At 35.5% G+C, this 26,223-nt stretch overlaps 1 protein-coding gene and 1 pseudogene across 6 annotated transcripts in view; one reads left to right on the top strand and one right to left on the bottom strand.

Moving 5' to 3' along the window:
- The window catches only part of Fbxw7 (F-box and WD repeat domain containing 7), a 190,628-nt gene that overhangs the window by 66,079 nt on the left and 98,326 nt on the right, over window positions 1-26,223 (bottom strand). For 4 of the 6 annotated variants that reach the window (XM_047566554.1, XM_047566550.1, XM_047566553.1 and 1 more), the window contains one exon: window positions 17,677-18,279. In XM_047566554.1, the coding sequence (XP_047422510.1) occupies window positions 17,677-18,210 (534 nt within the window). In that variant the 5' untranslated portion in view covers window positions 18,211-18,279. Of the gene's footprint in view, window positions 1-17,676; window positions 18,280-18,871; window positions 18,895-26,223 lie in introns of those variants that run through there. The other 2 variants (XM_047566552.1, XM_047566555.1) reach the window with 2 other exon arrangements.
- LOC124994778 (2-iminobutanoate/2-iminopropanoate deaminase-like) lies at window positions 815-15,682 on the top strand (annotated as a pseudogene).

Below are 26,223 nucleotides of genomic sequence, written 5' to 3' on the forward strand. Positions count from 1 at the left end.
TAACAGCCTATAGAAAAGTGTATTCTCAAAGATGGTCACAAAACTGTCTTCCATCTTGCCTGCTCTTCTTACAATGTGACTATGACACTCCTTCCACTGAGAGGTAGAGGTCTTAAGAAATGGTTAGACTTTTGTGACTGTTTCAACTACTAGTGATGGTAAAAGTGACATTTGAATTTCCATGCTAAGTCCTAAAAAAGAGATTCAGTGACTCTGGAGGCTGAAGAAAGAGAGGGTCAGAGTAGCAACTCAGCAAGACCCTGTCTCAAAAAAAGCGGGTGCTGGGGAGATAGAAGGCTGTAGCTCACTGGTGGAGTGACCCTGGGTTCTAACCCCAGCGGGGCCGGGTAGGGCAGGGATTCAGCCTCCACCTTGCTGGAATGTGTGGCAGCTCTGATGTGCTGTTGAAGTAATTAGTACCCCTGCCTGGAGCCACTATGCAGTGAAGAAGCACAAACTAGTCCCAGTAAAAAGAAGACATATGGAACAGTCAATTCTGAGACGACATGACGAGAAAAGATTCTTGGTCACCCCTCACCTATTCTAGACTCCTGCTATTTCACCTCTAGAAACAATCTGACTGCAACTCTGAATTAGCAATGCCCAGGTGAGCACTTACAGTACTAATCTACAGGAACAATGAGCATTAATAAATAATTTTTGTTTGTTACAAGCCACAAAGCTGTGAAGTGGTTTGTTAGGTGGAGACAGATAACTGAAACATCTTGTAAAACTAGGAGCTTCAAGAACATTGGTTTGCTGTAATATAATACCTATGATTCTAGTGGAGTGTTACTTCAAAATTTAACAATAAATGGGAAGGACAAATGATCCTCTTGAAAAGGTGAGTAGCTATTTTAAGGGTGGCAAAAGTTTTGGTGACAATTTCCAATCTTGACAACATCCACTGGAAATGATGCATTTAGCATGTCTCTCACTAATTCAAATCAAAACTTCAACATATATTACAGAGTACTTCGGCATGAATTTACATTCAAACCAGCCTGATATAAGACAGAGAAAAAAATTTAAAAATTAACTCATTTGAAAATCTCCTACAATTGTTTTTCTTTTTAGATTTATCCTTTCATACAAATGTGTGTATGTGTGTGTGTGTTTTGTTGTAGATGGACACAATACCTTTATTTTATAATACCTTTATTTTATTTATTTATTTTTACGTGGTGCTGAGGATTGAACTCAGTGTATCACATGTGCCAGGCAAGTACTCTACCACCGAGCTACAACCCCGGACACCCAATGATGTGCATTTTTGTCTTTATTTCATACAAACTAAAATGACTATAGAGGATCAGGCAATAAAATAAAAGAGAGAAAATGGGTCAGGTTAAAGACCTGGAAAGTCCACTCAAAAGGAGCAATGGATTTGTCATGTAATCACATGGGCCTAGTAAGGTCAGATATTTCATAGTTTCAAAAGACGGTGAAAAAAAAAAAAATCAATATTTTTATATATGAACTTTCCACTTCTAAATGTTGGCAAAAAATTTTAATGTGTTAAAACAAATACCATATGAAACACCAATTTGTAACCACTGTTCTATTCCCTTCTGGAGTAAAGCAGCAAAAAAAAAAAAAAAATCTAAAAAAGATGAAATAAAAGATAATTAATATCCATCCTAGCAAGTTCAAGGCCAGTCTGGGTAATTTAGCAAGACCCCTGTCTTGCTAAATAAATAAAATAAAAAGAGCTAGGGTATGGTTCAGAGGGAGAAAGTCTCTGGGTTTAATCCCCAATACCACACACACAAAGAAAAATGAGTGATATCTAACTGATATAGAATAACTGTCTTACAGTTTTAATCTTCTTTTCTATACCAAGTTAAGAGAATGACATGATGAGAAATAAACTCCAAATTAAAACTTTAATAAGCAGTACAGATGTACTTGAGTGTCTTTAAAATTCTCACTCATTGAACTCTAAGACAGATGAAATCATATTGGTTAGTACAAACAATTCATTCTAGAAAATTAAATTTATACTGTAGACAAATAGAACCAACATCTGTAGCAAATGAGTAACTCCTGGTACTTCCCAAATTTACCAGGAACTTTGTCATACTCACAGTCCCCATTTGCATCAGATTTTAATAGTCAGAAACTACCATTTAAGACAGACCAGAACACAAAAAATTAAAGCATTCTCACTTTGAAAGTAGCGCATCTCCTGAAAGCAACTGCTATTTCTTTTCTTCTTCTTTTTTTTGTACCAGCAAATGAACGTAAGGGTGCTTAACCATTGAGCCACATCCCCAGCCCTTTTTATTTTTTTATTTTGAGACAGTGTCTCGCTCACGTGCTTAGGGCCTTGCTCAGTTGCTGAGGCTGGCTTTGAACTCTCCATCCTCCTGCCTCAGTCTTTCGAGCTGCTGGGATTATAGGTGCTCACCATCATGTCCTGCCTGCAACTGCAATTTCTAAAGCAGAAAGCTACCTTTAAAATCTACATCAGCAAGAGACCACATGACAGAAGGACAAGACATAGTTGAATAAAGCAGGCTTTTTTCTAGGGAAAAAAAAGTACAAAAAAAATGTAGACACTTTTTTTTCTAGTGATCTATGAAAACAAACATCACTCCTCTGCCTATATTTCCTATAATGAGAGGTTACAGTTTACAGGCAAAATGCAACCCTGACAACAATACTGACCATTAGGAGGAATCAAGTTAATTTTCTATGTCAGATACAGTCAGTAACTATGCAACAGTTTACGAAGAGTGCTCTCTACAATACATCCTAAATGGAGACCGTTTCGACCTTCCTAAAACTATTGTTTCATTTGTTTATAATCATCTCTTTCTTCACTGTGAGAAACTTAGATATTTTCTGTAGTATCAAGCGGTAATTCTAGGATTTCTACAGCTGTGCCAAAGAAGATCTATTCCCTCCATTTATTTTAGTTCCAGCCATTCAGCTCAAGGATACCAATTATCATCACAGAACAGAACCTGCATTTTCATCTCTTCTGAACATTTTCATGTAGTGACTCAGAGCCCCAAGATTACTGAAGTTTTCTTTTAGTCTTTTACAAATTCCTTCTAGGTTCAGCATTAACAATCCATTATGGGAAAACACCTGTCAATCAACAAGAGTGCTTCACACTGCTAACAAAACTTACAATATCAAATAGCTGAACTCTATGCTAAAATTCATAATAATTTGGACAAGTCAGTGGAATAGTTTCAACCCATACCTAGGAGAGTATCCTCAAAACTAAAAATATTTTCCACAGTTTATCATCCAGACTGAACTAGATAGTTAAACTAGTTTTAGCATTATCTTATAACACTGCAATAATTAACCTTATGAAATAGCTAACTTTTATTAAGTACTTATTACCTGCCAGTCATTTTCCTGAGTACTTTGCAAAATTATCTCACTGAATCTCTCAGTAACACTATGTGGTAGGTACTACTACCATTCCTAAGTTAACTCTATAAGTTAACAGTTTGCCCCAGGTCAAAGTGTCATTGAGTGAGAGAGCTGGTACTTGAAAACCCCAGTGTCACTTCAGAGATCACACTAACTACCACTGTTCATAAGCACGAGTGCATTTGTTATAGATATGCTATCGATGATATGAACTACTGAATCACTCATTCATGGGGGCAGATGTGAAAAATACTTCAAATACAACATCGGGAAGCAGGTATGTGTTTGTATGTGGGCTTCAAAGTGTGTATGTGTGTGACATATTTACTCCTCTCTCAGAGAACTCAGCATATTGTCCTCTTAATTTTATCACAAGGAAGTAGCCACCAAATTATTAGCCAATGTTTTGCAAACTTTAATCTACATGAGAATCATGTAGCATACATTCCCACCTAGAGTTTGGTTAGAAAGCTTTGGAGTGTAATCTAACAACCTGCATTTTAAATTAGCCCTTCACATGTTTCTGATGCAAATGGTCCAGGGTCATACTTTGAAGAATACTGGGGTGGGCCCTCACAAGTGGCCAATCTGTATCCTACTACCAGCTTACCCCAACTCATCATAACTCATTCCTATCTTTCTCATGGCCTTGTCTTTGTACTCTACTATTTTCCCTGGTGCTAATTTTCATACAGTTTTATCATTTTATGATATGTGTTACTTGTACATGTAGGCCAACTCAAATTCCTTGTGGAAGCTGGGATATAGACTTCTTTTTAAAAAGATCTATTTGGCAATTTAACACCTAAAACTAATATACTGAATTCATAAGAAAAAGTCCCTACCTTACTCACTAAGGTACTCAGTGTGTTATGTATATGCTGCATTTCTACCACTTGTCATTTATGGATCAGTATGGAATGCAAACTATTTTGATTTTTCAGGGAGTGATAAATAGTCCACTCTTTCCACACATGATAGTCCACAGGTCAAACAAACCCACAGAAATGCTTTTGTAAAAAAGCATAAAAAAATTGAGAAATATCATCTAAAAATCTGGAATACTAGTGACTGACAAATTTTAAAAATCACAGTAATATCAAGATCATCATTTCAGCTCCTCACCGTAAAGAGAAGCTTTGGCTCCTTAGGTCTTATGTTTAGTTCACTTCATTCATTTATATTACCTCTCTGGCCCATAGCCTCTTCAGGTGTTTTGATCTTTTGTACTTTATTAGTGTTTGTGCCTCACATAACTATGATATGGAAAAGGGGATTTTTCTGCTTGAAAATCATTTCAATGCAGTCAAAGAACCACTGATGGAAAGTAGTTACAATACAAGAGTATGGTGTTCTAGAAACATCTCTACTACTACTACTCATAAGAACCTGGTTCTCCCAACCTTTTGATTTTGGGGCAAATTAAAGGGATCTCAGATCTTTACAAAATACCACATACCCTTAATTCTCTGCACTTGTGCCCTCCCTATTAACCTTTTAAAAGTACATGCCTCTTACAATGAACATATTAAATATAGCAATATGTCCCCAACATCATCCTTTCTCAACCCTACAAAAACTCGTATTAAATCAGGGCACCTTTTTAGAAGAATAATGGCAATTCTTTGAATGCTCAATAGTGTTAAAAGTGAATCAAATTTTAACAAGGTAAAATTTACATGTAAAAAAACTGTTAAAAAGACAATATTTTGATGTCTTCCATTTGTCAATAGCATCTAAAAAAGAGTTCATAAAAGGGCAGTACAGGTGTTTCTCAATATATCCAGATATTAATCCCACTTTTTACAAGTTTTACATTCCTAACAATTTAAGAGTTGAACATTGAGTTGGGCATGATGATACAGGTCTGTGATTCCAGGAAGTCAGGAGACTCAAAAGTGAGAGGGTAGCCTGGGCAATTTACTGAGATCCTGTCTCAAAATAAAAAATAAAAAGGGATGGGGAATGTAGCTTAGTGGTAGAGTGGGTTCAATCCCCAGTACAATCAATCAATAAAGAGCTTAACATTCACCAATTAGATTATGTTATCAATAACTCATTTCATTACCTAAGCAAAAAGACCAGAATTCAAGCTCAAAATTTTATTACCTAAGCTCACGTTATTTTGCCTAACTACAGTAATAAATACAGCTACAGACAATGGTAATGATATAGAAAAGTAATAAACACACAACTAAGGCATATGAAACATAACTTTTTCATTTAAAAAAATACTGTTTATCATAGCAATAACCGTAAATTGAAAAGAAGTTCATCAACATTCAAGAGGACAGGTCTCAAACTTAGAACTAAAGATCAAAGTTTTATCACTTCCTTAGTTAACTAATTTAAAGAAGTAATTTATCAAAATTGACAAATAAAATGAGAAGAAACTCAAAACAGGAGGTTAAGTCTTTAAATGGATCACTGTTCCTCCTTTCACATGATCCTTTTCATGTTTTCCTGTGTGTAAGCACAGGAAGTTTCCTCTGAGTTCACCAGACTAATCTTACTTCACAAAAAGGGAGTAGAAACATAACTAATGAGAAATGTCCTTATTTTCCCCAAAAAACATAATATAGAAATTGATAATAAGAAATGCGCTCTCAAGTAAACTGAAGGAAAAAAGAAAAATTTAGCCAGGGTCTACTTTAGATTTTGAACGTTCTCTCAAGAAGCTATCAAAAGAGTAGTCTACGGGTGGAGAGCAGCTCTGTCAGTTTTGTGGAGCCCAGTCCCATGCTTTTCTTTGTATTCTTTTAACTGATTATTTAACATCCTTTAGGGAGGGCATGTCTTGGGCAGTTTACAAGAGCTGGAGCAGCCTTATTGGCTGTTCATGGCCCTCTCCACATATTCACTACTTGTTTAGGGTCTGAAGATTATACTTTTCATTTCTTTAGCCCAAAAAACCAAAGCAAATTGAGGAAGATTATATCAGCTATTCATATATTCCTTATTTAGAATAATTGGGTAGTTATACCCTACAATATTGCCTTTTATGCTAACACATGAGGAAATTTGAACAAGAAAAACTCTTGTGGAGAGATCATTATTTTCTCAACATGTATGTTTAGAAAGCCCAGAGCACCTCCCTAACAATGGGAGGCCATTTGCTTTTATGCATCATTTAGACACAGATCCTTGAGGAAATTCTTCTTTCCTTCCTTTCTCTCCCTCCCTGCAACCCTCAATATTTTTTTTGGGGGGGGGGGGTACTGGGAATTAAAACCAAGGGCACTTTACCAATGAGCTACCTCCTAGTCCCTTTCTTTTTGTTTTTTATATATTTTTCTAGTTGTTAATGAACCTTTATTTAGTTTATTTATTTACATATAGTGCTGAGAATTGAATCCAGTGCCTCACACATGCTAGGCAAGCGCTCTATCACTGAGTCACAACTCCAGGCCCCTTTCTTTTTAATTATTTTTTGAGACAGAGTCTCACTAAATTGCTGAGATTGGCCTTAATCGTGCAATCCTCCTGCCTCAGCCTCCTGTGTTGTTGAGACTTCAGGTGGGTACTGCTCAGTCCTTGAGAAAATTTTATAAAGAATACTCATAGTCCCAAGCACAGTAAGTTGGAACACGTGTGTACATTTATCCCAAGATTCACTTTCATCACTTTTTTATTAAATAGTAAAATGAAAATATGCTAGTTGCTTACTAAAAGAGCGAAATCAAAAACCCAAAGTATCTGACATATTATGTGAAAAAAGCACATAACTATTCTAAATATTAACTCCAAAAGGTACAACACGAACACAAAGTAAAAGAGAAACAAGCACATATTAAATACATGAAAAGCAGCCCTGTCAATAGCAATAAGGTACTATATGGCCCTCTAGTGTTCAGTAAAGAAAGAGAGAAATTCTTAGGTAATTATATGCCTATATATATTTCATAATAAAACAATATTTTCTTTAATTTATTAAGTATATTAAATATACCAATATGACTTCTAGACAAACCTAAATAGTTTGTATCATCAGTGGTTTCATATTATTGTGCTTCCTTTTGAATTACCATTCATATTTAGAATATTCAGTAAAAAAAATTCTAAAATTTTTTTCTCATAAAAAATCCCAATACTAAATGAAAAAAATAGCAATTCAACTAAGAATTAAGCAGTACTGAATGCAAGTTCCAAAGAAAGAATAAAACTAAAAGAATAGTGTCACATCTACAAGTTAAGTACTTAAATACTATATTCCTTAAACACCATTTTCTTCTCTGTAGTCTGTCTATAAGTCATCCAGCTTGATCATTTCCTTATTATATTCAATTTATACATGAGATTAATTATAGCAACCAAACACATTTTAAACACATGAAAATGTGCCTGCAGAAGGGAAGTCAAAGATAAAAATGAGATTTTTAAGACAAGAGTAAAAGTAAAAGGTGAACCCATGAACAGAAAAGAGTCTCACTAAGGTTCTAGGGCTGCAATCACTGCTGAAATGACTTTAAAATTAATACTACTGTTTAAAGTTGGTGAAACACTAATTTCATATGAACTTGTTATAGGTTTTAGAAGTATATTTATACATATTTATATTTATTGTTTGTATCTGGGGAGTTTTGGAAGAAGGGGGAACTGATACAAAAGCAAGCTGTAAATTTTACTGCCGTCTTTGTTATTCATTTGCTAAAACCTCACTTAATATTCCAAGTTAAAACTGTAGAAATCATATTGCAGAAGATTCTCCATTTCTCAGAACATCTTTCTGCTGTTAAACAACACATGACTGATCACTTAAATAAGTAAAACAAGGCACACTGTAACTAACTGCTCAATAGGTTACAAAGAGCTAATGAAGGTACAGAATTTTGTTCAGAGTTCTGTGAAAAAATTGTTAAAGCAAGTGAGATATGAAATGAATCTTAAGGACAGAAAATAAGTCAGAGGCTATAGGGTAAGGAAGACATTTAAAAGAGAAAAAGCTTAAACGAAGGTAGAAAGATGCTCTGAATTCCTCTAATGCTCAGTAAAGTCATGTTGCTGAGGTAGAGGGTAATACAGAAGAAAACTGAAGAATACAAGAGGGTTTTAAATTATTTTTATCTGTCACACATATAACATTATATTTAAAAAAATAAAAGGCAAGACAGGCTCTCAGTAAACTAGGAATAGAAGAACACTTCCTCAATTTGCTAAAGACTATATATATAATAATTACAATTAAAATCATACTTTATGAGGAATTAAGATCAGGAAGAAGGCAAGACTGTCCCCTATCACCACTGCTTTTCAACATCATATTAGAAGTCCCAGCTAATGTAGTAAGATAAGAACAAGAAGGAAAGATAATTGATAAATAATATTCTATTTACAGAAAACATAATCCTCTATGTAAAAAACCAGAAGTCAAAAATAAGCAATTATAGCTGGGCGTGATGGCACATGCCTGTAATCCCAGCAGCTCAGGAGGCTAAGGCAGGAGGATCACAAGTTCAAAGCCAGCCTCAGCAAAAGCAAGGCACACTAAGCCTTATATAGAGACTCTGCCTCTAAATAAAATACAAAATAGAGCTGGGGCTGTGACTTAGAGGTTGAATGTCTCTGAGTTCAATCACCGGTACCCACCCCCACCAAAAAAGCAATTATAGAAAAGTTGTAGGATATGAGGTTAATATACAAAAGTGAATTTGCTTTCCTAAGTAGAACGTGAAATGAGAAATACAGTACTGTTTATGCTAATACCTGCAAAAATGAAATATTCAAGTATGAACAAAATATGTACATGACATGTATAACAGAAACTATAAAATTATAGTAAAAGATTCCAAAGAAGAATTACATAAATTGAGATATAGTCCATGTTCCTATAGAGGTAGGAACAAGAATAATATTCCTGAAGTTTATATGGAAAGGCAAAAGACCTAGAAGTCAATACATTAGTGAAGAACTAATATGAAAGACTGACACCATTCAAATTCTAGACTTACTATAAAGCTACAGTAATCATGACAGTGTGGCATTAGAAAAAAATGGAACAGAATAAAAATCCCAAAGAGATCAACATAAATGTAGTCAACTGATCTTTGAAAAAAGAGCAAAGGCAATACAATGAAGAAAGGACAGTTTTCCACATCATTGTCTGGAACAACTGGACATCCACATGGAAACAAAACAAAATAAAACAACAACAACAGAACCCAGACCTTATACCCTTACAAAAATGAACTCAAAATGGATCACAGGCCTAAATGTAAAGAGGAAAAACCATAAATCTCCTAGAAGATAACATAGGCAAAAACCTAGATGATCTTGGATATATGGCTTTGTGAAACACCATCAAGAGAATGAGAAAACAAGTTATGAACTAGGACAAAATATTCGCAAAAGATACATCTATCTAATAATTCATCCAAAATACAAAAAAAAATTATTAAAACTCAACAGTGGGAAAAAAAAACTGATTAAAAAATAGGCAAAACCTGAACAGACCCTTTGCCAAAGAAGATAAATAGATGTTAAATATACAAAAAGATGTTTACCCTCACGCGTCATTTAGGAAACCGCAAATTAAAACAACATGATACCACAGACCTATTAGAACAGCTGAAATTCAAAACTGATGCCACCAAACACTAGAGAGGATGTGGAGCAACAAGAACTCTGATCCACTGCTGGTGGGAACATAAAATGATATAATCACTGGAAGACAGTTTGGCAGTTTCTTATAAAACATACTGTCACCATACAACCCAGTAACTGCACTCCTTGTCATTGTTGAAAACTTAAAAGTCTGTGTATGGATATTCACAGCAATTTTGTTCAAGACTGACAAAACTTAAAGCAACCAAGATGTCCTTCAGCATGTGAGCAGATAAACCATGGAACATCAAGATAAAGGAAAACTGACTCAGGACTAATAGGAAATGAGCTATCAAATAATGAAAAGACATGCAGGAAACTTAAATGCATTTGACTAAGTGAAAGAAGCCAGTCTGAAAAGGCTACACACTGTATGATTGCAACCATATGACATTTTAATAAAAGGAACACTTTAAGGTTTAAAAAAATAAAAAGAGTAAAAAGATCAGTGGTTGGTAGGAGCTGGGGGAAAGAGGGATGAATTAGGCAAAACTCAGGACTTTTAGGGCATCTGTCCAAACCAAATGTAACACCAGGAGTGAAATCTAATTGAAACTATAAATTCTGGGTGATAACAAGGGGTCAATGCAGATGGAATTTCAGCTGGGTTTTAAAGGTTCTGCTAGCTGATAGGATGTGGGGGATGGGATGCCATTCAAAGCAAATGGAGAGGCACCAAGATAAAATTGGATGGAAAACAACTACGGTAAAATTTTGGAGGACTTAAAAAAATGTCTACATATGGATCTAACTATATGTTTACACTGAAGTTACCAATTAATATAGAACTAAAAATTCATTTTTTAAGAAATTAATTCAAACATTCATATTGCCAGCTCATTGTCAAAAACATGGCATTACAGCCAAGTACAAGTAGAAATCTAAGGAAAGATGCTCTAACATTTTAAAACCTGACCCTTCAATTTTTATCTTCCAAGTGGCTGGAGTAAAAGAAAAGGAGTATTTAAAATGATAAGAAAAAGTCAAGCCATTTTTCCACCAAGTAACCAGAAAACTGGTACATTAACAAAGATAAGAAAACATGAGAAGAAAAAAAAAAATGGTTTCAGTTTTCAGTGGACCACACAGGAGATGCTATCTAATGGACAGAAGTGCAGAAATAAAGCCAGAGTGAACATGGGAGCTCGAGACATAAGTTTTGAGTTATCTACCAAAGCAAAACTGGAACCTATCATGATACACACCTTTTTCCTTTTCCTTCATCCCAACTTCCCTACCACCTAAAAACAGCATTAAAAAAATATCAGGTCATTATAACTACACAGAGGAACCCATCTGCTTCAGAAACATTTTGGGGATACTTCAGAGAAGTTTATCATCTGTAAAAAGTACATAAAGTTTTTAAATCCTCCATTCTGTGGGAAGAGTATTCTTCAGTTTAAAATGAAAACTCATAATCAAAATAATATTTAATTACTTGCAGTGGATCAGTTACAGATTTAAACATGACCAACACTTAGAGCTATTATTTTAAAATTATTTTAAAATGCTATTTTTTTAAAATTGCACTAATAGAAATTTAATAGAAATTTATTGTAAGCTAAAATTCATTTTGGTATCCAAATTTAAGATTTAGAAAGCATTTAAATGTACAAAAGTTTGAGCTAAAAAATTACAAGTTTGGAGAAACTGACATATTTTAATTAAAGGAATGGTACATATTTATCAACTGGGAAGACCTGTGAATGGCATCTGCTTGGAAACTTATGTCATATTTTTATTTTTACAGAAATAAATAAATTACAGTATGCTCCCAATTCTCCTGTACATCTTTTTTAAAAATACTTATTTTTTCATTTATATCATTTTTCCACTAGAGGGTGATATGATGACTAAACTCTAATGGTCATGAAAAAACACAGATTATTATCTGTTGTTGAGAATGAAGTATATTTTGAGGGGTCATGGGTGAGGCACAGCACAAGTAAACAAAATGGGGTCACAGGCTTGTATTTATAAAGTACCTGTGATTCCCAGTTGCAACACTGCTTGTTTTGCATATTTCATATTTCATTTCGCTTAATCCTGACAAAAACTCTGAGAAGTAGACATTATAGTCTTATTTTACAGAGAGAGAAAGGGGTTCAATGAGATTATACACATATGGTCATGTAATAAGTGGCATAATGAGAATTCAAGCTCAGATCTTAAGAGTTATCACTCTACTATGTTAGGGAGAAACTCATCCACTGAGCTCCTTTCCCATTTCCACCATTCTCACAAAGGTTTAAAATTCAATTAAACTAGACAGAGTTGATGTTTCTAGTTTTCCTTCATGAAAGCAGGAGACATGGCTACTCACGGGCCATGTTTACTAGTGGATATAATCAAGATGACCACTTTAAACAGTACTCTTTACCCTCTGAGCATCTCTAAACCTATATCCTATCTTCCAAGTAGATTATGCCAGAGAATTTCAGAGGAGGTTATTGTTCTCTAGAGCTCCACAACAGAGTGGAACTTAGAACTCCATTAGGTTTCAGATGTTAGCCACATCATCCAGTGAAATTTCCTAGCAGTTCTGATTCTAGGGGGTAGTTGGAGGATGGTGATCCAGAACAAAACTGCTGTTTTGATCCCCTGATACCTATGCCTAATTCCTCTAATATTTAGAACCTAAAGACAAGAAAGATTTCAGTACACTCAACACACTATTTCTTTTAATATATATATAAATTAAAAAAATATATATATAAATATATATATATATATATATATATATATATATATATATACACACACACACACACATATTAAAACAGGACAAAGGAACTGCTTAGTTACCAAGAATAATGTAACAGTCAGGCTACAGGAAAATAAATAATAAAATTTAGGTAAGGAATGAAGTCACAGATGCAAGGCACCAAGACAAATATGAAAGCATCAGGAATTAGTTCTCAAATATGCTTCTTTTCATGAAAAGATCAGGCAGATACAAGACTTGGCTAATGGTAATCTTGTGTGCTTTTCATATTAGTAAAACATGAAAAAGAAAGAAAATAAGTTGATACTTTGTGAAAAGCATGTCAAATGAGCCGAACATCTCCTCAGAAAGCAAGAATTTTTTAAAAAATACAATAACATTGTTAACAGAGTTAAAACTGAAAAGATATCATTCATACGTGGAGAAGCAAGCTGACTCTAGAATTTACAGGAAAACTAGTCAAATTAAGAGAAACAGTCAGTACACAACCAATCCCTGGTTAAGAAGCACTGCTGATGGCCCCTAGAAAGTGACCTGTGTAATCCTGTCTCGAATTTCTTTTTTATACTTTCATTTCTTCCTGTTACAACTTTAGCCTCAGCGTCCCATATCTTCCACAATGCTTTGTTAAATACCACAAAGAAAAATACTTAACTGAGTTCTTTCTACTTTCTAAAGGCTAATTCTGAATATCAGAAATGTGACATATTAGAAAGCTGTGCTATTTCAGAGTCTAGAACCTTCGATTTATAGCTCTGTTGAAAATCTTCTTTAGTAGTATTTGAAAAATTCTACCATAGGGGGCAGCATAATACATGGAAAGGAAAACGGTTGTTTTTGAAATTGGACAGATCAGCATTAAAAGCTGCCAGTTAAGGTGTGATTTGGGGTGAATCACTTGGCCTCTCTGCAACCTCAGTTTATTCAGTTGTGGGATCTTGGACACCACATGAGTTTAACAAACAGCAATTCCTGACCACCACTATCCCTGACTTAACATTAGGACACTACACTATGAAATTTCTAACACTCTAATATTTCAAATAATATTGTCTGCCATAGGTTCCCATAAAAACAAGGTGTAGTGATGGAGGGAAGAGGGATTGCCCTCAGAGTTCCAACAGTTTTCAACATTCAAAGAATAAATCAAGGCAAGGAAGAAACTAAAAGTTGTTTTTCTTACTAATATCATATGCAAATGTTAAACATTCAGGAATGATGTATAAATAAACCTAGCCATACCTGGGGTTTGTTTAGGAGACTGACAAAATATAAAATTTAAAAAGCATGCTGAATAAAACCATAAAAGGTTAATTCTATATTAACGTTTTAAAATGGGTCTTTTAAAAATGATCTTAGAGCCTCTACTCAAAAGTCAATGTTTAATAAGAACTGAATGAAACTGTGATCTAAGGTAATGTCTACAAAATTGTTTATGCTTTTAGTGATCAATAGAGCGAGTAAGGGGCTGGTGGGAGAAGCTGTCGATTTCTCTGTTTGCGATCTGTTATGCTAAAGTGTTAGAAGCAATTTAAAGACCTTCTCAAATAAAGTACTTGAACTAGTGAGAGTTTCTCCCTATTTACTAAATTTTTAAAATTAGGTACATGGATGACTGACATTTTCTTCTAAAGCAATGCAGTAATAGGTGACTTTTTAAAATGTTGAAGAAACAGTCTGGAAATGAACTTAAAGACTTTCATGAATGGACAAAAAGAAAAACATTTAGACTGATTTTGGTCTCTGAAATTCTACTCTGTAGAAGGGTATTGCTGTATTGGCGATTCAACAGCTTTACAGTCTTTATGTCAGACTTATGAAGACAAATGACTTCATGATAAACAATATATCCAAGGTATATGAATATACATATATACACGTTTACATGAACAAATGTACACATCCATCCCTGCTGTCATTTGTAGGTACAACAAAGTAATTTTGTGTGTGTGACTCAGAATCACAAGGAGGAAAACATGCCATAAACTGGGTGTACTTAAGAGGTAACGGTATGACTATATTAGATATACCTAAAGTTCTGTTTATGGCTTCATCCTTAAAGTAAAGAAAGGACAAAGCCTCTGTCAAATCTGTGTACTAGAAGTTTTTCCATAGAATGTTATGGTAGCTTTTCCTTTTGGGGAAAAAAAAAAAAGACGTTTTGCTTAGCTAGTTTTTTTTTTTTTTTTTTTTTTTAAAGTATAACAAATCTGCAATACTTCATATTGTCTATCAGGGCTTAATTTTGATAAAACTTCTTTCTTAAATAAGAAAACACATTGCATCTTAAGTACAAAACACTCATTCCTCTGACTGAATTTTCAGAAAAAGGGAGACATAAGCTTCCTCTTTTGATATAGTTAAACTTGAGGGAGTGGCAGAAGACCTGTAACCGGCCCAGTGAGCTTGCCCACGGCTGGACCTTCCAGCAGCCTGCCTGACGCTGGTCAGTCGTTGGATAAGAAGTGGCAGGTGTGGTTTAAGGGTTTCTTCTACAGGAGGGGCATGAGAAAGAAGGACTAGACACATCAGCCCTGATCAAAAAGGTGATCAGCACTGTGAAAGGCCCAGAGACCACAGGCAAGCACTGTTAGTCAACAGGACCATTTACATCTCTGGACAGATAAACATGGACTCTTCGAGCAGACAGTTTATACTAGGATGGGTAGCAGCAGAAGCTAAACAAGCTCTTAAAAACGTAGGTGAAACTCTTAAAGCTACAGACTGTGATTTCACAAAAGCACTCAAAGCAACTATTTGGACGGCTGACATAAATTATTTCAATACTGTCAATGCAATCTACAAACAGTATTTCAAGAGTAATTTTTCTGCTTACCAGGTTGCTGATTTACCCAAGAAGGCTGGGTTGAGACTGAAGCAGTAGCTGTCCAAAGACCTCTCACAACAGTATACAGTATGTCTGTAAGTAGGCACAGTGTTGGTCTCATTGTGTCTTTAAGTTAATATCGTGATTTTCACAAGGGATGCTGGAAAGTGTACGTGTGACTAAAATATCTCAAGTTATCATGGGAACACCATATCATGGAGGGATCTGACATGAATTGAATATTAGATAATGAATCCAATTACTGATGATACAAATTACACTTAGGTACACTCATTGCTGAATGTGGGAGAAGAGATACTCATTACACAGTCACTCAAGTAAATAAAAGCACAAGGAAAAAAATATGTAGGAAAGATGAGTTATTGTTCCTGAAAAATAATAAAGAGCAAATTTATTAAATCCTTTTAACTTAATGATAGGAAATATTCAGCTCTCAAATTGGATATGTGATTCTGCTTTTACTTGGGCAAAACAGTCGAACTTAAATGGCAGAGGTAAAAGAGAAGAAAGTGAACCAAAATTTTATGTAGATAATATTTTTCTAATGGAAATAAAATAGATAAACAGATTAGAAGATGAAGAGGAGGAGGAGGAGGAGGAGGAGGTGAGAGAGGCGGTGGTTAAGGAGGCAAAAGAGGAGGAGGATGAGAAAGAGGAGGAAGAACAGGTGGCCGAAGCTGGGGGGATAGCAGTAGGTAAGACCTGAGCCTTACTAACAAAGCAGAGCTGCAGTTTTTAGTGGCAGAGCCACCTGACTGAGATAAAAGCTACTATTCAACTTCTTGAGACATGGATGGTAAAGTGGATGAAACTGCTACTTGATATCACTTTCTTCTTAGAAGATTACCAGCTAAATAAAATCCAACTTGTGGATAGGCCATGGAAGTTAGGGACAAATGTGCTTTAAAAAGACCTTAAGTTTTACAAGCTGAAACAAAAATGATTTAGCAATTCCAGTTTTAATCCAAGTGTGTGAGATACCTCATTCCAGGTCAAATTAGGTCAAAGGAAGTGATGTTATGTTTGTATATTGTTTATTATCTACATCAATGATTCACTGTGAAATTTATAAATAGACAAATAGGATTAAGAAGATGAACTACTACAGACATTATGATTTTGCAAAATGAGTTAAGCTATTATTCAAAGTAAAATGTTCCATTTCAAACTAAATCTCAGATGCCCATTATACATAGGTATTTATGATTTCTATTTGTTATGGTTTGGATACAATGTATCCTCCAAAGCTCTTGTTAATGCAGGAATATTCAGAGGTGAAATGACGGGATTTATAAGAGCTGTAACCTAATCAGACCATCTTAGTTTGAATGAACTGAGTGGTAACTGTAGTCAGGTGGGGTATTTCTGGAGGAGATGGGTCACTGGAGGCAAGCACCCTACAGGTGGGGACGCTTCCCTCTCCCTCCTCTCTCTGGGCTTCCTGACTTCCCCATGAGCTCAGCAGCTTTCCAGCTCTGGACTCCTCCACCAAGATGTGCTGCCTCAACTTGGACCCAGAGCAATGGATTTGGCCACCTACGTACAAGAGACTTCTGAAACCATGACCCCAAATAAATTTTTCCTCCTCTAATTAGTTCTTGTCAGGTATTTTGTCATAGCAATGCAAAAGCTACCTAATTTTCCAATGTTAATAAAAAAAAAATAACTAATTTGAGGCAACTTCCAGTAACATGCCTTAGGATAACACTTGTGGATACACAGCCCATACCATCCAGCTGTCTTTTATTTAAAAAACAAACAAAAAACACTTCTTCATTACTTAACTTAGAAAAAAATTATATTTCACCCCAACTTTCTACACCCCACACAATCTGCTAATCCCTGTGCTGGGGAAAATTTTAGAAGAAAATTTGATGTTAATAATTTTTCAAGTGACAGAATGAATCACCATTCCCCCATTTGTGATAAGATTGTCCCATTATTAGCATTTCTATTTGTAATACTTTCTAATGACTTCTGTAAAACAAAAATTAAATCATTTTATTATTACATTTTGAAGATTAATTTGCAATACAAAAACATGACGAAAATTTCACTTCGATTAAAATAGAGTTGTAAAATGTTTCAGGTTAACATTAATCATACTCACTTTTGTTGTCTTTGTATAGAATGGGGAGGAGAGTTGGTGAATGGGCAGGTCCACAATACTACTACTGGAGTTTGTGACACTGTTACTATGTGTATGTTCATCTTCTCTGCTACTGTCATCAGACTGATCAAAATCATCACTCTCCTGGTCCATTTCCTCCTCTTCTTCATCCTCCTCCTCTTGTTCACCAGCGTGTTCTTCATCTTCCTCTTGTTCCTCTTGATTTCCTGAGGAGTCCTCATCTACTGAAATAAATCGATTATTGTTTTCTTCCACTTGTCCTTGCTGGGAGTCATTTTGGTCTCCAGGTCTAGGTTCTGCTCCAACAACTTCGCCATTCCTTGCAGTGTGCTCCTCCTCTTGTTGTCTTAGTTGCTGCTGCTGCTGCTGCTGCTGCTGCTGCTGCTGCTGCTGTTCCTCCTCTACCACCCGGTTCATCTGTTCCTCATCTGCCTGGCTTGAGGAAGGGTTACCTCTCAGAGAGCCTCCAGTTCGTCGTCTTTTGCTGCCCACAGAGAGCAGTTCCTGATTCATTTCCAAAAGCCAGCTTGCTACTTCTTGAACCTTGGCTAGACTATCAGAAGATGAAAAGGTTTTCACATTCTGCAAGGAAAAATGGGAGGAAAAATTAAGTTTTTATATTCATATTATCTTCCAAGTTCATGCTATATGTATCTATATGCTAAATATCATTAAAGATTGTAAAAAGTATTTGACGCCCCCAAGGCATACAGAGTTCAAATTATAAAAGTTATGAGACTTCCCCAAATCATATAGCAACCAGCATTATTTTAACATCTTTCTTTTTAATAATTCTTAGCTCGAAGCTTTATAATTTGTTTTGACTAATAAAATATAATTTAACCAAAAAAATGATTTTAAATTTTAGATCAGTAGTTCATGAATCATAGCCTGTGTAAAACTTCCACAAAATGTTATGAAGTACATCACAAAAAACTATTCAGTGCTCAGTCAAGTTCAGAAAATGCAGAGGTAAATCAAGTCGAAAAGCTTTGTAACCTAGGAATTTCCCAAACTTCTCTGGTCACAGAATCTTGTCTCAGGGTTCTGACAGGCAACAAATTTGATCTTTATGATTTTCATTTTTCACAATGAATTCAATCAACTGGGTAACAAATAAACAAAAAAACTTTATTAAAAAAAAAAAAAAGGAAAAAAGGTCTTAAGTTCATACCCTCTGACCCAGTAACTCCACTTCTGGCAATCTATCCTAATGTAGTAATCCTAAAACAGAAAAAAAAAAAAAAAAAAAAAAAAAAAAAAAAATTATACAAAGGATACTTATTGCAGCTCTATCCGCAAAAGAAAAAAATAGAGAAAAAAATAAATATAAAGAATATAAATAAAAACTCAGATGTTCAAAACAAAAGAATCCATGAGATGGGACACAGTATAATCCCTAAACATGACATTAATAAAAATCTGTGAAAACATGGATGTTTAAATTATGTAATGCTAAGGGGGAAAAAAAATCAGGTAATTACATAATCACAGTATGATTTTTTAAAACTACATGAAGACTAGATAATAATACTTCAAAAGAAGTTGCTTTTTAGGCAGTAGTAGTATAGATGCTTTAACTTTAAGTTGCTTTTTAAGCAGTAGTAGTATAGATGCTTTAACTTTAAGTTGCTTTTTAAGCAGTAGTAGTATAGATGCTTTAACTATTACTTTTAACCATATCATGATTATTTTTATATCTTTTTAACAGGGGTTCTAAAATTTGACATAGCATCTTTTCATTATATTCATTCCTAAACTTCATCCTTTGTTGGTATTTTTATGGACATGTTCAAGGTTACCTAAAATAATGTCAACATATTAGGCACATTAAAAAATAATTAAGCATTCATGATCTAAAACTCGAAACTTTGATAAAGCTAATAGTTTTGTCCAAAGTGCAAGTGGTTTTTTTTTCTTTTAAAACTCTAATGATGATCTTGTTTTTAGAAAAAACTTTTTGTGTGATTTAGAACATAAAAAACACAAATATCAATAAACAGAATCCTATATCCTAAAATTCAACAAAAAATCAAGGTTGTTCTTTCAGTTCTTCTTACCAACAGAAGTACCTAATATTGAGTATACCAAATATATAACTTATGTTTTTATCAATAACTAATGAGACAACTTGAGTTCAGTAAAATAAAATCTGATGGCAAACCCATTTTGACATTAAATTGTACTATTTCTTTGGCAATTGGATATGATGAGAATGGAAATGACTCAAGTTCAGGAATAATACTGATAAAAAAAAAAAACCATAGAATTTTTAAATTGAAACTTCACACTCAAGGCAAATGAGGCTAGAAGAGCTCAAGTGAATCTCTCAAGTTAGTTAGCTACAACTAGCTTCAAGCAACACACACACAAGAACCTGACACTGAATCTTCTTTTGTGTACCTCAATCTAGGAAAACAACATGATAAAAATCCTAAAAGAACACTATTCTCTAACATTGATACTGCCTTCTTTAATGTCTCTTTACTCAACCTCCAGCACTACCCAAAAAAAATGTCTTTAAATGTAAGAAATGTTTCTTTACTTTACTGGGGGGGAGCAGATGGTAAACTGGGGATTAAGCCCAGGGCTTTGGCCTCATGTATGCTAGGTGTTCCACTACTGAACTATATCCCCAGCCTCTCTTTAAATATTAACCAATGTAATTTAACCATTTCTGACCAGAACATCCAGGAAAATTAGATTTTACATTACACAGTTACATACAAATATTTAAAGATACCAAAAATAATAGTTTCATAGGGAGGGAATTACAAGATGTTTCCTATACCTCAAGACTACAAAACACCATGCTTAATTAATTACAGTTAATTCTCATTATTCACGGTAATTTTGTTCTATGAAGTTGCTGCAATCACTAAATCAGCAAATACTGAACCATTCCTTCTAGAGAAAAATACAGGTCCCACAAGCCTCTGGTCACATTTTCATCAACCAATCAATGCATAACCTTTTTTATGTGTGTTTGTGATTAAAGACATCTTATTTAATATACATTACGGACTCATTAACATTGAACTCACAGTAAATGGCATTATAACTCAAGACTAAATGAAGTTTACCTAACACACATTATTTTCCCCATATGGTACACATCACTGCCTGCTTGAGCTTAGAAACATTAAGCAGTAATTCAGCAGTATGCCTGGGGGTCATTTTAAGGAGCACAATCACCATCAAAAAGCACAAAAGTAGAGAAAATGTACCAGTACAGACCACGGAAAGGACACTGTTTATAGTATGAGAGCTAAAACAAGGAGGCAGAGCAGCATCCTGTGACCTCTTTCCTTGCTGGAAATATGCATGTCAGGTGGATCATATTTTCTATCATGTACATGTCCATAAATGACAGTGAAAGTGCCACAAACACTGACTTGAATGCTATAAACTAAGCAGGCAAATCTGCAAATTTGTGGATAACTGGGGTGGATCGTAATACTTCATCTAAATCCCCCAGATGGAGCACTGCTTGCAATGCCAGATTCACACAGCACTCTGAGACAGCTGTGAAGAAAAGCAGCACTACTGTTACGGTTCTGCTAATCTAACAAAGGACAAATGATCAGAGAATTAAAAGCTCCAATATAGATATTCATCACTAAATTTTTGAAACAAAAAGTTCAGATAGCTCAAATAAAATAAAGTTGAACTTTACATATGCAATCAGTAGAAAAAGAAAAGGGAAAGGGACATTATTTCTCCTTGAGTAAGTAAAGAGAAAAACATCTTTTGGCAGTGTCTTTCACAGTATTGGAAATCCAAAGAGGTCCTGACTTCAAAATGCCTAAAACAAGATGCTTACGGTCGGCTTCATTCCAGAAAAAAGAGAAGTATTAGACCAATTTTGTGCTTCAATAAAATTTAAAAACAAGGATAAACAGAGAAACAAGACCTACTCTATGACTTTTCAGAAGTCCTAAAAAAATGCAGGGTAACTTATAGCCACTATCCCTTGTTCACTACCCCTTGTTGATTTAGTGACACTTCAGACCTAGCATCCGTGTGTGTGTGTGTTTGAGTGTGTGTGTGTGTGTGTGTGTGTGTGTGTGTGTGTGTGTGTGTGTGTGTCAAAACAGCTTCTCACTAACTTTGCAACTAGTTTCTCACGAGCCTTGCTTTTCGGAAGATGTTTCCCTCGCAACATATGAACTGCTTATTTTAGGATGCTTAAGGAATAAATGTGAGCATAGTATGTGAGCAAACATGAAGTTCTGAGAGCTTATCTTCAGTTGAACTAGGGTTATGAACCTCAAGAAAACTTCCAAGGCAAAGGCTAACTCATAGCAGACATTCAGGAATACTGTTTACACTAATGAAACAAGGATTTAAGTAACTTACTAAGGCATCCAAATGACAGTGCAATATTAGCACTTTCAGAAGTCACACAGCAGGTATGATGTATTAGATTTGAGCTACAGAGGCAGTTAAGAATCTTTAGAACACAGACGATAAGAAAAATAAGCCAAACTCTACTATCATCAGGAAGAATAACTCAAAGTTTGGGGTTACATAACTCAAGCAATTTAGGATTTTTACTGACTCCTGAAAGACTTCCTACTAAGTAGGAGTGCCACTTTGTATCATCCCTCTTCATTTTGAACTTTCTATACCCCGAATTAATAATTTATTGATTGATTATTGTGGTCAAGCTAATAAGCAGTTAAGTACCTGAAACAGATTTACAGTAAGTCATATCTTATCACTCCACTGCTCAAATTTACCAAGAAAAAGCCAATGTCGTCAGTAGCCTGTGGACCCTCTATAACCTACACATGTCCCACCACTCTCAGCTCTTATCTTCTACTTTCTCCTTCTCACTTTGCTCCACCCTTTCTCTCCTTGTTCTTTTCTAAGAGCAAAGTATGTTGCAACCTCAAAGCACATGCTCTAAATTGTCCTGTCTGAACGTCCTTCCCCCACCCCCAGGAATCTACATGGTTCTTTCCATTACCTAACTCTGCTCAGAGGTTCCCTCATCAATGCCATGTTCCCTAATCACACACTTAGAACCATACCTCCGCCACCACATTCCCTTCTCCCCTCGTCCTGCTTTACTCTTCCCCATAGTTCTAAGTATATAAAAGCACTAAAACAGGACCTGTGGTTTAATAAGTGCCTACTATCTATCCACCCCAAAATAAATAATTTGTTTATATTATTATCTGCCTTCCCCAGCTAGAATTTAAGCTCCTTCAGGAAAGGGACTTTCATTTTTGCCACTGCTATCTTTAACACCCACAAAAAAATGTCCAACTCAGTAGAGACTCAAAACATTTGCTTCATGAGTAAATAATTACTTAATACTTATTAAGCCAGCAATGCACTGAGCATGTCTTCCTCATGGAAGAACTTAAAGCCATATCACGAACACAATATCAATTATTTAAAACACATTTTTTAAAAAGCTGTAATCTAGAGGCTGAGGATGTCATCAGCAGTAGAGCACTTGCTTACCAAGTACATGCCAGGTCCTGGGTTCCATCACCAGCACTGCAGTGAGGGGAAAAGTTGTACTCTGCGTTAAACAAGTCACCTATGGTACTTTTGAAATGAATTAGGGTATAAATCCTAATACCTTACCATTTATTTATAAATAATCTACTAAGTCATAAAAATAATTTTTCTACTTTATCAAGTTTCTTGTTTTTAGCACAGGCTATTAAAAACAATTAGGTGCCAGGCACGGTGGTGCATGCTTGTAATCCCAGCAGCTCGGGAGGCAGAGGCTGGAGGATCCAAGTTCAAGGCTAGCCTAAGCAACTTAGTGAGGCTCTAAGAAACTAAGCAAGACCCTGTCTCAAAGTAGACCATGAAAAGGGCTAGGGATGTGATTGAGTGCCCCTGGGTTCAATCCCTGGTACAAAAAAAAAAAAAAAAGATCTGGACTTATTTCATTATAACTCAATTTTAAGCTGGTGGTTAAATCCAGTGGCTCTTCCACTGTTTTTGTAGTTTTTACACTATGGGACACTCACTCCCTTCTTCTTTACAACTCTCCAGTTTCTTAGATTCTCTTGGCATTATCCACACCATCTCCCTCAGGCAGCCAGCCCTATTGCTCTTCACTGCTAGCTTCTTCCTTCCCTGCAGTTTCTTTGAAACCCAGGATTTCAACGATCACATAGAAGATTATCACTCACTTCTACGATCTCCAGTTAGACTCCTCTGCTGAGTCTATCACTTATTTGAAGGTAATCTGGTTGGTACACTCAACCTTTTACCCCCACAACCTACACACACACCTCTGAGGTCCCAAATTTGTTCTCAGGTACTCCTATTTTCTCTATTTCAGTGAATGGAACCATATTCTAAGATGTAAGAAACTTGAATGTCTTTTCCTCCTCCTCTCCCACAAGTTAGTCCCAAAGCCAATTAGGTAAAGGCAAGCAAATTAGAAAAATGTGTGTGAGACAGAACGGTGGTCCAAAATTGGGGAGTCAATTTACACAGAGTGAACAGAGCCTATGTGGTGGGGCAGAAAGTAAGTGGTCAGCAGCTGAGGCTGAGAAGAATAAGGAGTGATCCACACAGTGGAGAAGCCCAGCAGGTCACAGGCAGAACAGAATAAGAACATCCATCTGGGTGGAGTAGGATGTTAAATATGGGCAGGGTAAGAAAGATGCCCACATGCAGAAAATAGCATTGAGGTCTGAGTGGGATAAGAAGGGTGTGGTGGCCACAGTAAGTGCTCAGCTCAGATATCCCTTCGACATCACCTGCAATAAGGAACACCACGGCTCGACAGTCTCTTGCTATTGTACCTTGGAATTCATGGCAATAGCCACAGCTGGCCATGCTGCCTCTGGGCTTCTCCCAGCAAACTCATGAGCATGGTGAAAGTATCAGACTGGGACTACTCCAACAGGCAACCGTAGAAGGAAGTGAGGGCAGGGGATCCCTGCACATTAAATTTTGTCTTGACATCTGTTTCTTGGAGTACCCATACTGACACAGAAGATATCTGTGTAGAGGGACTGGTAAATTCCTGGGGCAAAAAAAAATTTTTTTTTGAAAACAGGCAAATAATTCCTGTTTTCAAGATGTGGAAATACAACAGTGGTGCACTTTATGCTTTGAATATAGCCCTTGTTTCTCTGCCACTGCAATTTTTTTTTAATTTAAATTTTTATTTTTACAGACTTTGATTCATTGTATACAAATGGGGTACAAGTTTTCATTTCTATGGTTGTACACAATGTAGACTCACACCATTCATGTAATCACACATATACGTAGGGTAATACTTTCTGTTTCATTCTACTCTTTCCTTCCCCCACCCCCTCCCATTGGGAAAATTTTTAAGAATTTCTGAGAGATGCTTCAAAAAAAATAAACTTCATTAAACAAATCTCATTCCACTCAAGAACATCTACCACCCAAAGAAATCCAGCGGTTAGGCTGAAGAAAAGTTTTGAACAGGGTAATGAAGCTGAAAAGGTCCTATTTAAGAAAATAGTACGCAAGATTCCGTCAAACACCTAGAAGATAATGAACAGATGAAAAAACTACCTTCTTGAGACTTATTTTTCAGTCTCTGTAAGGTAAGGATGGTTGCTCTTACTTCAGGGGATAAGATTCTTAGATTTTAAAAAATGAGCTTTTGAAAAATGTTATGTCACCAAGGAAATCTTGAATGTTTCTACTGCTGCATGGGTTTCAGAGCGAAGATTCCTATTAGATAAAAACCACCTAGAGAAACCGTAGAACAAAGCTGAATAGTGTGTATAACTGGGCAAGGGATGATCCTCTTTCAAATGTTCTAATTATGAATGTTTGACTTAAGAAAATAGAAGAGCGGCAGTGTCAGACATTTTAAGATGAGTTTTACAAGTTCTAGATTTCTGTGAAGAAAAGAATATCCTGCAATTAATAGGTAAACACAAACATTATGCTGCAGTTCCAAACTTCTCATACATATGAGTGATTTTTTTTTTAATTTAACCAACATCAAGAATCAGCTCATACCGAAATGGTCTCATTTCAGTTGGAAATAAAATTTGCATGATTTGCTTATCTTGTGTTTGACCCAGAATTACTGGGACAGCAAGAAATAAGGATAGACAACAAGTACATTTGTAAACTGAGGGCTGGGGATTAGCTCAGTGGTACAGTGTTTGCCTAGCAGGTGCAAAGATATGGGTTCAATCCCCAATACTGAAAGACAGGGGAAAAGGGGAATTTACATTGAAAAAGTAAATATGATTTTTTTTTTATTTTTAAGATTAAAAACTAAGAAACCACTCATATCATCACTGACTTCTGCTAAGCCTACCTTGAGGATGTCTAAAACCAATCCCTCTTCACTAGTAATGTTTAATTAAGCAAATACGATCTGTCTCTTGCCTGAACTTTTTAAATAGCATCTTTCTTCCTTCTCCTGTCACTCTATACAATGATCAGAACATGAAATGTCAACACCAAGAGTGGTTTCCAACTTTTCACAAGCTGAGCTCTTTGCTGAAATGAAAGCAAAATATTAAACAGTTAAAGGGGGAAGGAGGGAGA

The sequence above is a fragment of the Sciurus carolinensis genome, chromosome 10, assembly GCF_902686445.1.
Source record: "Sciurus carolinensis chromosome 10, mSciCar1.2, whole genome shotgun sequence".
NCBI lineage: Eukaryota > Metazoa > Chordata > Mammalia > Rodentia > Sciuridae > Sciurus > Sciurus carolinensis.